Raw genomic sequence first — 17696 nt, forward strand, 5'->3', positions numbered from 1 at the left:
GATTTCAACTGTAATATAGTTAAAGTCCTTGATATTAAGAAAACTCAGCAAACACGTTCTTTTTTGTACAGAGGCTCTATCGATATTCCTTTGCCAGTAGGTTTTGGCAGCAATAACAATATGCAGGATGGAGTCTAAAAATTGGCAATTATCAGAGGACTGATAGCCACATCCTTTAAATTCTCTTCCAGGTGAAAGAGTATAAAGGTGTATCACGAAAATCATTAAACACAGAGTGACTTCAGAATGTGGGGTGAATGCGGGGTCTAACAGCTCGAATGATGACCAGTTCTGCTGGCTTTACGGAAAGCACTAAGGCTCTGCTCCCTGGAAACAATGTAGTTTTTCAAGGCTGTGGAATGTGGGGAGGGGTGGAAGAATTTAGCAGAGGTGGTGAGGAGTGGGAAATAGGAGAGACTAGAAGAAATGAGGCAAGAAATCTAAGGGGAGCATTCACTTCTCTTGGAAAAAAGAATATGGAGCTGAAAGGATCTGGGAGAAGGAGGAAACGTGCAAAGAATATCCCCCCAAAGTTTGATCCTCTTCTTCCCCCTTTTCCATATTATCAACATCATCATCAGTGTAGCAGCTAACATTTCTTGAAAGTCAACTCCAGGTCAGATCCCACCTTAGGTACTTTACACGTATTATTTCACTGAATCTGCAAACGACCCTGTGGGCACAGACTCTCATTCACCCCATTTTACAGTTGAGGAAACCGAGGCCCTGGCATTAAGTTACGTTGCCTAAAGGGACACATAGCCCCCGAGAGGTACAGCCCAGAGGTCTGTGCGCCGGTAGAGTCTGAGCTACGCTACTGTGTCTGCCTGGATCCTGTGCTGTTGCAAAGCTAGGCTGGCAGGACGTCCACAGCAGCTGCACAAAGTACTCCTGGGAGTGAGCGGAGGGGCAGGGACAGCCCGGCATCGCCTCTGCCTGGTGTCTTCCTGGCCCCCATCTTGCTACCTCTCCTTTTAGGGATCTTCTGATTTACGTGACCCTGGCTGTCTGCATCCATCTCTGGCTGCAGGACGGGTTTCTGGAGATGACTTTCAACGTCGGAAGTCAGAGGCTACGGAAGCCTGTCAGTTACTTCGCCGCTGGCGCCACAGTGCATTTGTGGTGCTCGGCTGTGGGGCTTAAGCACATAAGCAAAGGCAGAGGCTGTGGGTCGATAATCCAGATCCCGATGTCATCCTCACAGGGGTAGAGAGGGCTCATTTCTGTCTATTCTCCAGTTTAACTTCTGCTGGTGGCCTGGGTGACCGATACAGGGCGGGATGCTGGAGGGAGCGGCAGTATTTACTCAGTGGCTTTATTTGCTCTTACTTCCACTTCCTCTCTGATGCTCTTGCGCCATCTTCACTGTTGAACTACCAGCTCAGACCCTCGCTTCTCCGCATGAAGTTTTTTATTACCATACCCTCCAGCGTTCAGATCACATCTCCTCATCTCAAAGGTGTTAGGGTAGGGCTAATTCTTTTAGGTCACTAGCCAGGACAGGGAAGAATGCAAGTCAAATGCACCTTAGGAAGCAGAATCTTTGTACTCTCAAATGCAGCACATGTGCTCAGAATCCATTATTTATAAATGTGATCCATTCATTTATCCAGTCACTCAGCAAACATTTCTTCAGGCTCTCTAGTGCCCAGGGCTCAGGGACAGAGCTGTGAGAAGCACAGGTGAGAACGAAATCCCTGGGCTGTCTCTTTGAACGTGACATCAAGCTTCCATTTATATAACCAAGCCCCATGGCCATCCCAGTATTTCACATTAGATGCAAATGACCCACATGACAACTCCTGACTCTGCATTAGATGAGCATTTGCAGAAGCCTCACCTAAGCTAGTTTCATGCGGAAGTTTTCCCTTCCCCACCCTCAGCACTGGTTCTGGCTAGTGACCACTAGAGGGCATCTTAGCACTAGCTCAGGACCTGCTCCAGGCCACCCGGTCCATCAAAATCCTCACGTTCAGTCCCTGTGCTGACTCTTCCCTTCACTGAGTAAAAGGGCAGAGTGTAACCCTTCAGAACCTCGGGCTGCATGTGGGGATACATTTAGTTTTCAGAGAGGAGATACACTTACGTGAGACAGGAACCTGCTTTCAGTTACCAGGGCATGGGAACCACCGCTCTGTCTACTGTGTTACAAAATTGCTTTGAGAATTACCATCTTTGAGAGTGATTTTAGCGCACTGCAGATGGATATAAGGATATAATGCCTCACAGATTGGACTTTAGTTTTCACGCCAGACAGAATAGAAATCCGGGAACCTCGCCTTCTTTCTTGAGAGATGATTTAAGGACAGTGTGCCTGGGGGGAAAATGAGCGCTCCAACAGCTCTGGCTGCATTCTGGAGGAGAAAAGAGAGAACTGACATCTCAAACCCTAAACTGGATCAGAAGCTGCATTGCAACTGTTTTCCCACTGAGCTGTAAGAAACGTAAAGCGAAGTAAACACATTTTTCTGGAGCGCTGGAATGGAGGTCCTGTCTAGCCTTAGAGCGCATAATTCTTTTGCAGATGAAATTGCTTTAGAAAAGAAATGAGAAACTTGGAAGTGTTGACATACTCATTATGAGTCTTGCTCGGTTTCAGATCAGATGACTTTGATGGGTTAAACTTATTTTTTCTTCTGTTCCCCCCTGTTATTTTTTTGGATTGCAGAAGAGCGAATACTGGCTCCCTGTGGTAAAAAATAAGTCTGATAACGTGGTCCTCCCGCCCCCCATGCAAACATTAAGGCACGGCTCAAATGCCTTCCTCGGTCTTCTCTGATCCATTTCTCCCACCCTCAGGATGATTAATTTCCCCCCTTTTCTGTGCTTCCTCAGCATGAGTCCACGCTTCAGTTGGCCCCTGGTTCATGTCTGTGTGATTGACGGTCTCTTCTGTTGGACTGTGGCTTCTGAAGCCACCGGCCATGCTGCCCGCTGTGAACGTGCAAAGTGCTGAGGACTTGCTCCCTGGGTTGAACTGCAAATGGATAGAACAGGAACCTTGGTTCTGAAGGCCCTACTGATAATGACCTAACAGCTGCTCTCTTACTTTTTGCTTTTAAGAAAGAGAAGGGACTTGGGAAGGAAGGAAGGATAGTAGCATTTATTGGGCAATAGAAGATGCTAGATATTTTCATGTAAATTTTCATTTAACACACACACACGCCCCATTAAAATAGGTGGCCTTATTCCCATTCTCCAAATATGTAAACAGAGCATTCAGTAACTTGCCAGAGAACATAGAGTTAGGAAGTGGAGGAATCTGTCAATAAGGATGTTTAAAAATTTATGTCTTAGTAACAACTTAGTAACAACAATCCCAATCCATGGTGGTCTCCGTTTAGACTCAGACCATCCTCAAAGGGAAATCTTGCTTCATGTGCTATGGCCTTATTACCAGCCAAGACTCATAATACTCTCTTCTGCTAGATCCCCAGTCTATTATTTACACGCTGATTGGGAGACCAACTTGTTAAGTCTCTTGCCGAGGAGAATTAGGTGGAATGAGCTTCTACTATCCGAAGAAATGTATATCGAGTGTGTATACAGCTTTCCTCTCCTCCCAGAATATAAACTCCTTGAGGGTAAAGGATACATTTCGTTCATTCCTCCTGCCCCACCAACTCATCACTGTCTACCTGGATTTCTTTCATGTAATAGGTACACAGCATGTATTTGTTCTCCTCAATGTATTCTCAATGAAGTTGAGTTAATTTTAATCGTACTTCATAAGCAGCCATATGGGATGGCACTGACGACCCCCTGATTTTACCCAAGTCAGGCTTAAGGAATGGTTGCTGTTCGGAATTTCCCATCATGCCGTGGGCTGAGTGGCGGACAAGGATAAGAGATTAATGTCAATTACATGGCATAGCGTTAAATCCTTAGTGATCATCATATGGTTTTAATACTTTTAAAAATGCACTGTTAATGGAACATCCCAGAATCATCTTGAGAACATTTTGTCACACATCTCCACTGCACACCTCGGAACTGGGACCTTACATAGTGGGTGCCCAGACCACTAAGTACACAGATGGTCTCAGTTTACAGCTGCAGGTCAGTTTGAACACACGGCGGCAGCGGGAGGAATCCTTGGCACTGATGGTTGTGTATCTTGTTTTTATTTTTTGGAGACACTTCACCAAACAGTCCTATTTTCTGTTCAGAAATAAATAAGGAAAATTTGCTAAAATACCCTACCATGGGCCAAGGACCCAAAACCCAATCTAAAACCAAATGACACAAAGCTAATGAGGTCATGAGGTTTGTGATGTGTGTCTCGATTGTGAATAGGCTTCTCTGGATATATGGAAATACTGAAAACAAAACAAAACAAACTCTGACACATGTGCAGACCAAATGAATGGGCAAGTTTTCAATAGACACATTCCTGTCTCTTCTCTTCCCAGGTATCTTCTGTGGAATTAAACCATTGTAATGATATGAGAAACAAATAAAACATTGACCTATGCCCTCCGCATAAGTAAACATCTGAGTCGGTCTTCCATGAATGCAGGAAGAGAAGCAGTAATACACTTGCTGAGAACCCAAACGAGAGCCAGTGCATGGGTCAGAGTGCTCCCGGGAGGGAAGGATTAGAGACATCAAAGGGCTCATCACTATTCCCGCAATCGCCGCCCTTCTGCCAAGCGTGCTGGTAATGCACAACCAGGGCTGTGAGCTCACCTTGCAGAGGAGAGAAACGCTAAATTAGCCAAAGGGAAGATGTTACAGTAAATGTAATCTCAGAGCAGGGCCTTAGACTAGTGAGGTCAACTTCCTTTATTTGTTCTGACATCCCTAAAAAGACTTAACGCTTCCAAACAGTGTTATTTTTGAAAATAAAGGCTTGAACAACCTCTGATATTAAAATTTTCAGTTGTGTTTACAGCTATACACTTTTTAGTATTGTTCGTTATTGGCAGAAAGTTCAAGGGTAATAAAGGCCCACATTTTTAAATAATTCATCTGAGCCTCAGCTTCTAATTTCAGGCCAGGCTGCATGCCAGCACAGGAAAGAAGGATGCTCAGATGGAAGGACCAGAGGTTATGTCTATGCTTCCAGGAAAACTGATGTGGAACTCTTTATGTGGCACAAACACTGGCCTGAAAGTTGGACTGTTTACTTCTTTTTTCACTTAGAAAAGTTGCGATTTTATGACTTCCAGCAAATCTCAATAGGGCTTTTCTTTTAAAAAAAAGTGTTTTCCCTCCATTACATACAGTTATTTTTTTCTGAGGAGACTATCATGTAATTTGGTATTTCAAAAACATGAATATACCTTTTCATAAACTGCAGTAGGGTATCAGGGGTTTCCTGCTGCCTATGTCAAGGAAGAGATGAGTTCAGAAAAGAATTGGCCTGTTTCCAAACATCAGTGAAAGGGAATAGAGAAAAGTCCAAAAATTTAGAGCCTCACACCAGAGAGTAAGAAATAAAACTGCAAAAAGCTTTGACCAACAAAAGCACATGAAGATTTTCAGCTCAGCAAACTGGCTCAGCGCCATGCGGGAGGTTAAAATTAAGAGCATTACCCCACCACAACCACCTAAGCCTCTTGTCTCAGATGGCCTCAAGGTAGCTGCCATGACCTTGAGAGAGAGGCAAGGGTCCTTGGAAGCAAATGACTATGTCGGTCCAAGAGCCACGTTTAGGGAAGAATGCAGGGCGTATCTACTGGTACACGAAACTGACCGGAAGCAGATAGATCAGAAGCCAACTCAGCTTCTGAAGGAACTGTATTGGCAAAGAAACTGCAGGTCTGGTCTACAAAGGCTTGTGAGTATAAAACAACCCTCAGTGTAATTGACACCTGCAGGAAACGGTCCCTGGAAGCTGCACAGCTTCAAGGAATGCATTATCACCAACATTCAGTTCAGAGGAGAACCATGGAGAGCCATGCAAATAATGGACAGGAATTTGGCCTATTCAAGGAACTACTCCCATGGCCAAGGGCGGCAGCAGGACGTCCTCAGAGCGTCTACCCAGCATGATTTCATCACTGCTACAGAACACAGGACTTTCCTCTTTAAAAATATATCTGATATAAGGCAGACTTTCATTGGGTTTAGCCACTGACATTTTAGGGTTGTTACAGCAACTGGTGTTATCCTAGTCCTTTTCTATATTCCCGGCGTTTAGCATTCACCGTACGCTACTATTGTTGGTAACACTTTCCTCTGACCATTTTTAGGATTCATATTCAATATACAGCTCAATTAGCAATTGATGCAACTGCTGTTATACAATTTGGTTGAAATTCTGATTAATAGCAGGTAAGAAATTATCGTCTTTATTTTAAGAGATGTAATTCACTGAGTCTGAGGAACATTTGTTTTGAAAATTCGCTATGAAAACAATTGAAGTCATGCTCTTTGTGCTATAAAAATTTGGGGACCTGATCATCATTTGTTTCTGAGGACTTGGAATTATTTAAGAAAGTCCTTATTTTACTTGCAGGAAATCTGTTAGCTTCTTCTTGGCAAAGACGGAACTGGCCCTCCAGTTACGTGAAAGCCAAAATGATACATCTTTACCATCTGTTCATTTGATTTTTAGAGAAAATGGATTAGGAGTATCTGTGCCAGAGACTATATCCCTGAACCCTCCACTGTAAAACTTCCATAAAACCCCTAAATATTTGATAGTTATTCAAGGAACATGTACTTAATTCATTTTTCAAGCTAATTTTATCCTTGGATCAGGTGAGAATATCAGAAAGTTGTATCACCTCAGCCCTTGTCCCCTTCATCTCCCATCACCCTGTTCTACCCCACTGCCTGCAGAACTGTTTGGGCTGAAACCCATTTTTAAGTTATACTTGACTTTCCCAAGGAAATGCTACATCAAGAAGGTTTGTGAAAAACACATTTGTTGCAGAAACACTGGTGAAGGCCCTGCGTACCACCTCTCTCGGTACCCACTATATAACAAGGAGGAAGGGCCTTCAACTATCACTGCATTTTTAAAACTCTGAAGAAATATAGCAAAATGCCAAAATTTTAAAAGTTTGGATGGTGGGTCCATAGGTGTATGTTTTATTATTCTCTGTACTTCTGCATATTTTTGAACTATTTTATAACTTCAACATCACTCAATTTACAACTGGCCAGAGGTATCCATTTCCAACATTTTATGGTCACCCTCCCAGACATCTCTCTACTAAGTGATTCAGTTAAGAGCGTGTGTAAACTTCAGTGTGGTAGACCTCGGTTCATGTAGGCTTTTGCTACTCACTGCTTCCTAATTTTGAGTGAGCTACGTCACACTCTGAGTGTCAGTTTCCACATCTCTAAAATGGGGATACTAATGGTGCATTCCTCATAGGCCTATTGTGAAGACTCAATGAGAAAATGTGTGTCAAGTGCTAGCACAGTGCCTGGACCACAGCACCAATAAACGGGAGCTACCATCATGCATGTGATGTTGCCAAGTGGATCGTGCTATGGGCAGCTTGCCATGCCAGTAAACAGAATCCATGGTAGATAAGAAAAAGGAAAGAATGACAGAGCAAGAAAAATTCCATTTCCCTGGAAGAGCTGGTATATTTTATGCTTATGGGTTGTGCAATTCCGGGCACCAAGAAGCTCCGAGCCAAACTTACGCAAGTGGGTGAGACCTTCTGACCCCGGTAACCGTATTCCATTTCCCCACTGTCTTGGGGACCTACTTTTCATGACTTACTTTAACTCTCAATTTCGTTTTATGTACTCCCTGTAAACCACCTTATATCCCCTGTGCAATGTGGTTGGGACGAAAGGAAGGAAAGGAGGACGGGTGAAGCCAGGGATGGCAGGCAGGAAGGAAAGTAAGAAGAAAGGATTTGTAACACAGGCTTTGAAATTATTCCTTGTAATGGTCATGTTCAGTTCTTAGATGATGCTAATTGGCAGTTTTTAATCACAGGCAGTGTTTTTCGGGTGCTCTCTGCCCGCTCGGGGTTTGTTTTACATTTGGCATTAAGCCTTCAGCTTTATCACGGGTGCAACTGTGAGTTTCCATAAACGATGCAACTTGAGGGTTGTCCTGGGCTCTGGTTTGCGCTGGCATCTGAGAACTCTGAGTCGGTCCTTCATTCTCTGTGTGGACATTGGGCACTTTGTCTTTTGGCAGCAAATGCTTCATCCAAGGTCAGTTTCCCTCAAGTGCTCAGCACCATTTCAGACAGCGTGTGCTCAGGGAATGCAAACTTATTTAAGGTTAGCTTTAGCCAAACCCAGCTAGGAAAGCAAACCTGCTTTTAAAAACGCTGTAAACACTGACAAACATCATCTAAATTATATGATGTTTGCACATATATAAATGTATAGAATTTTACCTTAATTCCAAAGGCATCATTCCATAGCACTTTTTTTTACATCTTTATTGGAGTATAATTGCTTTACAATGTTGTAGTTTCTGCTGTACAACAACATGAATCAGCTGTATGTATACATATATCCCCCCAACCTCTCCCTCTTGAGCCTCCCTCCCTCCCTCCCTCCGTATCCCACCCCTCTAGGTCGTCACAAAGCATCAAGCTGATCTCCCTGTGCTATGCAGCAGCTTCCCACTAGCTATCTACTTTACATTTGGTAGTGTGTAGATGTCAGTGCTATGCTCTCACTACATCCCAGCCTCCCATCACCTTCCGTGTCCTCAAGTCCATTCTCTACATCTGCGTCTTCATTCCTGTCCTGCCACTAGGTTCACTGTACCATTTTTTTAGATTCCATATATATGTGTTAGCATATGGTATTTGTTTTTCTCTTTTTGAATTACTTCACTCTGTATGACAGACTCTAGGTCCATCCACCTCACTACAAATAACTCAATTTTGTTCCTTCTTATGGCTGAGTAATATTCCATTGTATATATGTGCCACATCTTCTTCATCCGTTCATCTGTCAACATTCCGTGACACTTTTTTTTTTTGCGGTACGTGGGCCTCTCACTGTTGTGGCCTCTCCCGCAGCGGAGCACAGGCTCCGGACGCGCAGGCTCAGCAGCCATGGCTCACGGGCCCAGCCACTCCACGGCATGTGGGGGCCTCCCGGACCGGGGCACGAACCCGCGTCCCCTGCATCGGCAGGCGGACTCAACCACTGCGCCACCAGGGGAGCCGCTCCATGGCACTTTTAAACTCATCTTTGAGTTAGTCTTATTTTTGTTCTTTGATGAGAAGTACATTTTAATTTGAAATTATTTAAATATATTTGTCATTATATTTTATTGTAACTGGGGGCTATCAGAATGGGTTGAGGATATATGTGTGTTTTACATTTTTGTTCGCTTATAAAAATGCAACATACACTTATAATTAAAAAACGAGGGGCTTCCCTGGTGGCGCAGTGGTTGAGAATCTGCCTGCCAATGCAGGGGACATGGGTTTGAGCCCTGGTCTGGGAAGATCCCACATGCCGCGGAGCAACTAGGCCCGTGAGCCACAATTACTGAGCCTGCACGTCTGGAGCCTGAGCTCTGCAACAAGAGAGGCCGCGATAGTGAGAGGCCCGCGCACCGCGATGAATAGTGGCCCCCGCTTGCCACAACTAGAGAAAGCCCTCGCACAAAAATGAAGACCCAACACAGCCATAAATAAATAAATAAATAAATAAATAAATAAATAAATAAATAAATAAATTTAAATCATATGGGCTTCTAAGAAGACCTCTGCTTAAAAACAAAAAAAAAAAAATGAGGAAATATAGAAAACTCTAGAGGAAATGAAGCCATTTATAATCTCTTTACACAGAAATAATCACGATTAACCTTTTATTATATCTTTCTCTATATATTCTTGAGGTTGTAGAAGTTCTCAAGATGGATTTGTAGATTGTTTCCAGGAAAAAAAAATTAGAGTGTTTTTTTGGAGTTCTAAAGATGTCCTTGGAATTACGTCCACACTCTACAGTCTTCCCTGCCTGCAAGAAATCAGGTCATGGGAGCAGGGAATCGGCCCGACCTGCTTGTCTGCAAGCAGGCACCATATCTTTTCTTCCTCCACCATGTCTACCTTTGTTTTCCATCTGGGCTGGACTGGAGAGGCTGGGCTGACAAAGACCAGTGCACCCCGGACCATGAAGTCTTTCCAGGCTGCATTCAAGTGGGTCGAGGCATCTGCTTTCTAAACATGTCCAGAAATCTCAGTGCAATTGCATCCCATTGTATGACAGAAGGAGGAGGTGGGGGACAGGGCTTTCCAACACCCTGGGTACAATTCCTATGGCCGAATTAGTTCCGTGCCTTCTACAATGCTTCCCACTTCTATCTTCTCCTTTACCTCAAAGCATTGTGCAGCCAAAGTTTTTCGTACCCATCGTGTTTCCTTTTCCTGGAACTGTAGTCCTGTTCCTTGGAAGATTCTCCCCAATTCCCCACTCTAATCATGAGGTTTGATTAGGGGCTATCAGTCACTGTTCCCCTCCCCTCACAATAGGGTGAGTGTGTGACCCCAGCCAGGTCAATCAGAGACCTTCTCCGGATTTTAAAATGAGAACCGAGAAACTAGGACCTTGCTTCTGGTCCCAGCAAAACTGGGAAGATGTGAGCCGACTTCAGTGCCTGTGTCCCATGATGTGTGGCAGATGAAGCCTGCTGCAAGAGGAATTGTCCAGAGGCAGGTGGGCAAGCAGAGAAGATGGAGGGAGGGAGGGAGGGAAGGAGAGGAGGGAGAAGGGGGTGGGGGGAGAGAGAGAGAGAGAGAGAGAGAGAGAGAGAGAGAGAGAGAGAGAGAGAGAGGCATTTGGTCGTGGCCTAGGCTTTGTTTGAATCCTCCAGGTCCCCTGCATTCTTTCAAAATTTTGGTTTTCCCTTTCTTAAATTCTATAACCTACCCTAGGAATTTTCTCTACAAATGAATTCTGAACTGGTTTTCTGTCCTTTGTGATCAGAAGGACCCTGAGCAATAGAAGCCGGTTCTCACCAGCCCCACTTTGGTCCCCTGGACTCTGCAGGCCTCTGGCTCCTCCACTGCGTGGATTTCTCAGCCTTTCCTCAAGAGCCCCAAGTCCTTAAAACAGCCCATCCCTCTCCCCTGCTTCAGGGTAATCTCTCGTTTACTGTAGCAGACAGCAGCTCTGATTAAGCTAATATTTGCTCTTAAAGAGCTGCTGCTTCCTTCCAAAGATTCCCCAGTTGGTGGAATTTGGCAGAAGGGAGGCCATCTTGACCTTCTTTACTCCAGACTCTCATTTGGGGAAATGCACCAGGAAATGGAATTATTTAGCCTATCATCTGGACTCGCTTCTCCCACTCACCCCACCCTCGTCTTTGCATGTGGTTCCTCAACCCACAGGGCTCGGTCCCGACATACAATGCGTTTTCTTGGAGACAGCGAGGATTAACCTTGCAAAACTCCGCAGCTGAGACAGCTCCCTTCCTTGACACTGTCCTTCAAGCTGACTGTTGAGCTTTTTAACTTTTAATATTATTTTGCAATGGTGAAATGGCAAGATAATCACTTTCTTTAAGAGAGGTGACAGACGGCACACTTTAAAACAAGAGAATGCCTCTAATCAAAAGCCAATAAACACAACGTTGATAAAATGGTATAAAACCACCCCTTTCCTGTACTGGTATAAACCACCATACTAATCCTGGACTTGCTGGCTTTTCTGAATCAAACTTGAGTTATGGTGGAAGATGGGCGTGGTTTACTCCATAAGTAATTTGCAGCACCTAACACGTGACAGGCACTGCGCTAGACTCAGCGACTGTCCATCACTATGAGAGAAGCTTATATGCCCCATTTGATTGATTGTGCAATAGGCTGTAACTGCACATTGTCATTTTCCTAGGAAAGGCCTCTCCTGAAAATGCTCTCTAGCATTTACTGCTAAAGGCCAAGTGTAAACTCCATATCAAGTTATGAATTTGACATCCGCCAGTGCTCACGAAGAGACGGGGCTTGTGCCTCTCCTTTGCAACCTGAACTTCCCACAGTTACCAGCCGGATCCGGATCCGAATGAGGTCGGAGAGGCTGCTGAACCCCTGCAAATGACATTCCACTTGACTGACAAGACAGCATCCCCCTGCTGCACTTCTTCCTGACAGGTATCTATTCTGAACCCCTTCTAGAGAATGCAGTGACAGTTCCAGCCTTGATCTTTGCCTTAGTTCCCAGGGAGACCTCCTCATGCCATGTTTTATTCATGGTGTCTCCCAGGCTGGTCTCTTCATTGTAAAAAAATCGGTCGTGGGGGTAGGGACAATCCATGAACCTGAAATAAAGTTTGAGCGTCGCAATAAAACCGTCCCTTTGTGTACGGAAAGCCTACAACCAGGGTCTGAGATGCTGGGGAAGGTTTGTGTACTGAGGATTTTTAAGGCAAAGCATGCATAGAAGAAAAGAAAATAGTTATTCACATTGCACTGGAGTCGTGAAGGAAGTAGGTCAGATAAACCAAAATAACCTTTGCTGGGAAACGCGATAAGCTTCAGACATCTGAGACCATGGAGAGAAAAGATGCTGCAATGGATAAAAGCAGTAGACCGATAGATGTGCAGGGCTACAAGCAGGAAAGCTACAAAGAACGTACAGAGTAAACATTTATTCTACCTTCTCCCAAGAAATCTCTTCTCCATCAACTCTGTCATTGTCCTTCCTGTAGGAACTGGATATCTTTCTACTTCACAGGTTAGAAATTTGTAGGAGAAAGTATCAGAAGCATCTCTTCCACCTGTCCTAACCGCCCAAAACAAAACCAAGAGCCCAGCATGACAGAGGACAGAGATTGCAACCCTGTATCACATCCGCTTGATGAGTAACACGTGTGTACCTTGAGAGTAATGGTCCTCTCGTGACGGGTGACATTAACGCTGTGGGGCTGCCCATTGGCCATGCTCCTGTGGTCCACGTCAATGTTATATGGCTCCCTGGTGCCACCCAGGCTGTACCGGATCTGTAAGCTTCCTACACAGAGAAAAGAAAAGAAACTCAGTCATTTCTCCACTCTGGATTTCATTTTAATGTCACTTCCCCCACCCCTGGAGGCTAATTCCATTAAACTCGGCTTCAACGTCCATCAATGTCACTGCCGTTCTGAATTCTGAGTCACTAGCTCAGAGGCACACGAATCCATGAAGGCTCACGGCACCAGGCACGCGCACGTTGACAATCTACCAACAACAAGCCATCGGTGACCGTCATCTCCAAGCTGGAGCAGCACATGGTATAAACAACCCAAGTCGGGCTTGAGCCTGGGATGGCAGAATGGGAACATACATGGTACAGGACCATGGAGACGCCTACAGGCCCCACAAAATACTCTGTGAAATAAAAAGTAAGTGCAGGATGCCGGGATGACCTCATGCCATAGGCAAAGTGTGACATTCAGCATATAAAAGAACCACGAACATACAATATTAAGAATAAACATAATTTACAGAAGATAAATCCATGGGATTTTGGGAGGCTTCACTGAGACCAAGAAAACAAAGCAATGGCTTTTATTCTAGGTTAGAGACCTCATCAATCCAAATGCAAACCAAAGGCAAAAAGATGGGTCCTCATCGCCTCTCAGTTGTCGTTCACTTTGCCTCAAAAAATTATTCTTTTTTCTCTTTCTTGTTTCTTCCCAATAATGACAAGCAATATTCAAAAAGATTAATATAATATTCTATATCCTGCTTTTAATTAATCTGCACAGCAAACGTAGCTTTTATTTCTTAGTTATGATTTTTAAAGCCATCGACTTTTTATCTCATTTTTTACTCAAATTGGAATCTTCGTGTTAATAGCTTTTGACATCTCAGAGCTTAAAAATGGAGCCAGTAATTTAGCAAGAGTTTGGCCAACTGTAAATCACCTAAAGATTCTTTGTCGCCTTTTTCATTTTCCTTCCAGAGGAACAAAACTGATATTCTAAGTTGTGAAATAAAACACGATAATTAAAACTTAAAAAGTGAACAGAAACGAGAAAGAAAGTCACTGGAAACTCCACCGTCCAGAGGTAAGGTAAACTACTCTAAATATTTGGCGATATCTCCTCGTAGGTAATTCTCATGTCCTCATGTGTACGTAAATAAATGCAATAGTCTCTGAATGCTGCCCTTCCTTATTTTGCGTTACCTGTGCCATTTAAAATATTGAACTACGCTCCTGGAATTGAAAGAACAATCATGAATTACTTGCATTTCCTATTTTTCCTTTCTGAACAAATCTGGCAAGGCTTCACTACTTGAGTTTTCTCTTGGCACTTGATCCTAGATTCCTTTGCTTTATAGCGTTTCAACCAAGCACTGTTGGCTTTCGTCTCCTAAATGGGTCTAAGTTCACCCACTCTCCCCCATCTCCACAACCACAGGGCCTCCACTGGCACCTAGAATGCCCTGGTATCGCTCCCATAGGAGCCTGCCCCTGCACGCAGAGCTCCTGGCCCGACTCAGGGCCTCTGTGCTGGCCACACCCTATCAGTGACCTGACGGCCACCACCTGGGCTTCACCTGCATTGGCTTCTGCCTGGATCACGTGATCCAAATCAGTCCCTCCTTTAAACATGATCACCCTTGACCCCATTTCACTCTCAGGCGAGTCCCCTCTTTCCGTGCTCTCTTACTACTAACCCATTAATGGAGGTGTCGCACTGGGACCTCAGACACAACATACGTGAAACCAGACTCTTGATCTTCCCCTCCAAAAACTATTCCATCACAATTCCCACATTTCAGTTAACGGCCACTTTATCCTTCCAGCTATTCCTGCCTAAAAGCCCTGACTCCCGCCTTGCTCCTATAATACACGTATGATCTATTGGCAAAGCTTCTTGGCTCAGTCTTTAAAACACACCCTGAATCTTACTGCTCTCATCACCTCCATTTCTATTCCTGGGCCAAGCCACCCTCGTCTTTTGTCTGGATTATTGTACTAGCCTCCATTCTAACTACTGCCCTTCCGCCACGCTCCCTCAGCCCAGCCTGGCCTCCGCCCCTCACATACCTGGTCTCTCCACGCGGCAGTCAGAGCGGTCCTCTGCTCAGAACCCTCCCATGGCCTCCTGTCTCACTCAGAGTAAAAGTCGACATCTCCATAACGGCTCACCAGGCCCTCTGTGGTCTCCCCCCTCATCTCTGACATAACCTCTCATTATTCTCCTCCTTTCTCACTCCGCACCTGAACACACTGGCCTCTTTGTTGTCTCCCCAGATGCCAGCATGTTCCTGCCTCAGGCCCTTGGCACCTGCTGGTTCTTCTGCCTAGGATGCTCATTTCCCAGTTATCTGCATGGCTGAGCCCTCACTCCCTTTAGGTCCTGCTCAAATATTGTCTTCTCAGTGATCATTTCTGTGACTTCCTTATTAGAAGCAGAATTTACCCACTCCTTTCCCTTGGCCAGGCTCTCCTTCTTCTGCCTTATTTTTTTCCCCATGAGAGTTCTTACCATACAACATACTGTACTTAGTATGTTTACTGCTGTCTTCTGCTAAAATGTAAACTCCATGAGAGTAAGAATTTTTGTTTATGTTCTTTATGACTTAGTTCCCAACGTCTAGAACAACGCCCGATACATGGTAGGTGCTGGATAACTACTTGTTGAGTGAATGGATGATGGTCTCCTTGCTTCTGTGCTTTCTTCCTTCCCATGTTTTCTTAGCAGAGAAATCTTTTCAAGATGCATAACTGACTATTTGTCTGGTTCACTTAAAACTCTTCAAACTTTCCAGCTGCTTAGAGGATAAAGACATACATTCTTAACATAGCTTATGATGTCTTGTCTGATCACAGCTTGTCAGTTACTTTATTTTAAAACATGCCATTTACCCTCTTACTTTTTTTTTTTTTTTTTTTGCTGTACGCGGGCCTCTCACTGTTGTGGCCTCTCCCGTTGCAAAGCACAGGCTCTGGACGCGCAGGCTCAGCGGCCATGGCTCACGGACCCAGCCGCTCCGCAGCATGTGGGATCTTCCCGGACTGGGGCACGAACCTGTGTCCCCTGCATCGGCAGGCGGACTCCCAACCACTGTGCCACCAGGGAAGCCCTACCCTCTTACTTTTTACATTCAAGCTACCTAGGACTTCTCTTATTCCCTAGGAAATACAATTCTTCCTGCCTCAGGACCTTTGAATATGTTGCTCCCATTTCCTGGGCTACTTCTCTCCCCACTCCTCAGTGATTTACCCTATTTTTTCTTTATTCTAATAGCATTAAAAACAATCTATTGTTTGGCAGTGAAGGAGATGATTAGGCAGTTGTTTGGCTATAGGTAGAAAAAACAAGTCAATTGTCTTGAGTTTTTATTCTCCACTTTACTTCTGGTGCTCTGACCTTGTATGATCACAGCCAGTTTTCTTAAATACACAGCTGTATTCATTCATCATTTAAAACTTAATTTCTTTAGAACATACTTATTTAGTGCCCCTGTTGAACCCAAGGTTTCAAGGTCTAGAAGTGGACTGCCTGGCTGGCTATAAGTGTGGAGTCCACTGCTAATACAGACATCCATCCCCAGCCCCTGTATGGTATGCGCCAGGCCGTGCCTCGATCTGGGGATGCAAAGAGAAGTAAGAGAGGGCTCTGCCTTTGAGGCTAGGAGTTGGAGGAACTGGTAATTATGCCAAAAAAGCCCCACAAAACCCTGGACATTTTTCTCCCTACTGTCTCTTCGTCACTGGCCCCTTTATGTTCTCCAGCTCATTAAAATCAGTATTAAGTTGTTTTCGTTATTTTTTTCTCTTTCCTGGATTTCTTGGACTTTGTAATTATGATGTAAAACTTCTCTAACTGCTTCACTTAATGGCAATGGAAATGATCTGCTTTGAGGAAAAAGATGAGTTGGACCTTAAAATTTATATATAGTGAACATCTATAAACAGTAATGGCAATATTCTTGAATAATAAAATTTAAATGATATATTTGTTCCTTTCAAACAATAGCACAAGAAGACCACTAAATGATGAGAAGGAGAATATTAATATTTGTTCATTAAAATAAAATATTATTAAGATGGAGAGATACTTCACTTCTTGCATCTCATGTTCATCTCCCGGGTGAATTAAACCAGTTATAAGGGACTACTCTTCTATTGGCTGCAGCAAATAATGTGCTTAACAGATTTATTCTCTACGGTCATCATCATTACCATCAGCAAACAATTACAGAGCACCTACTGTACGCAGGAGATGTAGTGCGGGGGCCTTTCATCTCACTGGGAAGACAGGGCATATTTATAACAAAGATGGGTAACAATACAGTGTACTAAAAGCCAAACAAATGACATTGAAAATAAGTGTAATAGGAGTTTAAAGTAAGGAGAAGTCATTGAAAGGAGGTGAGACTTGATCTGGGTCTAGAATGAAAGGCAGGTATTAAGCTACAGAGGAAGATGGAGCTTTTCCAGATAAGGGAGCACAGCAGGCAGCAGGGCAGACGTCCTTGGGGTGTGTGAGGAGGGAAGAGTTCCTGGAGAAGGGAGAGAACAGAGGCGTGGCCTCAATATGCGGCAAAACGTAGATTAAATCATGGGCTCTGGATAATAATAACCGCTAACACACACACATACAGTGTGCGTGTGTGTGAGGGTGTGTGCGTGCGTGCGTGTGTGTGTGCGCGCGTGCGTGTGTGTGCATGCGTGTGTGTGCGCGCGCGTGTGTGTGTGCGTGCGTGTGTGTGCATGCGTGTGTGTGTGTGCGTGCGTGTGTGTGTGTGTGTGTCGTGTGTTACGCTTACTAACTCATTTGACTTTCACAGCACTGCTCTGAGGGAGACACTATG

The 17696-nt window shown here is 44.4% G+C and overlaps 1 protein-coding gene across 2 annotated transcripts in view; it reads right to left on the reverse strand.

Annotated features, from left to right (window-relative positions):
- Positions 1–17696, reverse strand: part of CNTNAP2 (contactin associated protein 2) — a 2019732-nt gene that overhangs the window by 150139 nt on the left and 1851897 nt on the right. For both annotated transcript variants that reach the window (XM_049714704.1, XM_049714703.1), the window contains exon 21: positions 12764–12897. In XM_049714704.1, the coding sequence (XP_049570661.1) occupies positions 12764–12897 (134 nt within the window). The remainder of the gene's footprint in view (positions 1–12763; positions 12898–17696) is intronic.

This window comes from Orcinus orca, chromosome 9, assembly GCF_937001465.1.
Source record: "Orcinus orca chromosome 9, mOrcOrc1.1, whole genome shotgun sequence".
Lineage (NCBI taxonomy): Eukaryota > Metazoa > Chordata > Mammalia > Artiodactyla > Delphinidae > Orcinus > Orcinus orca.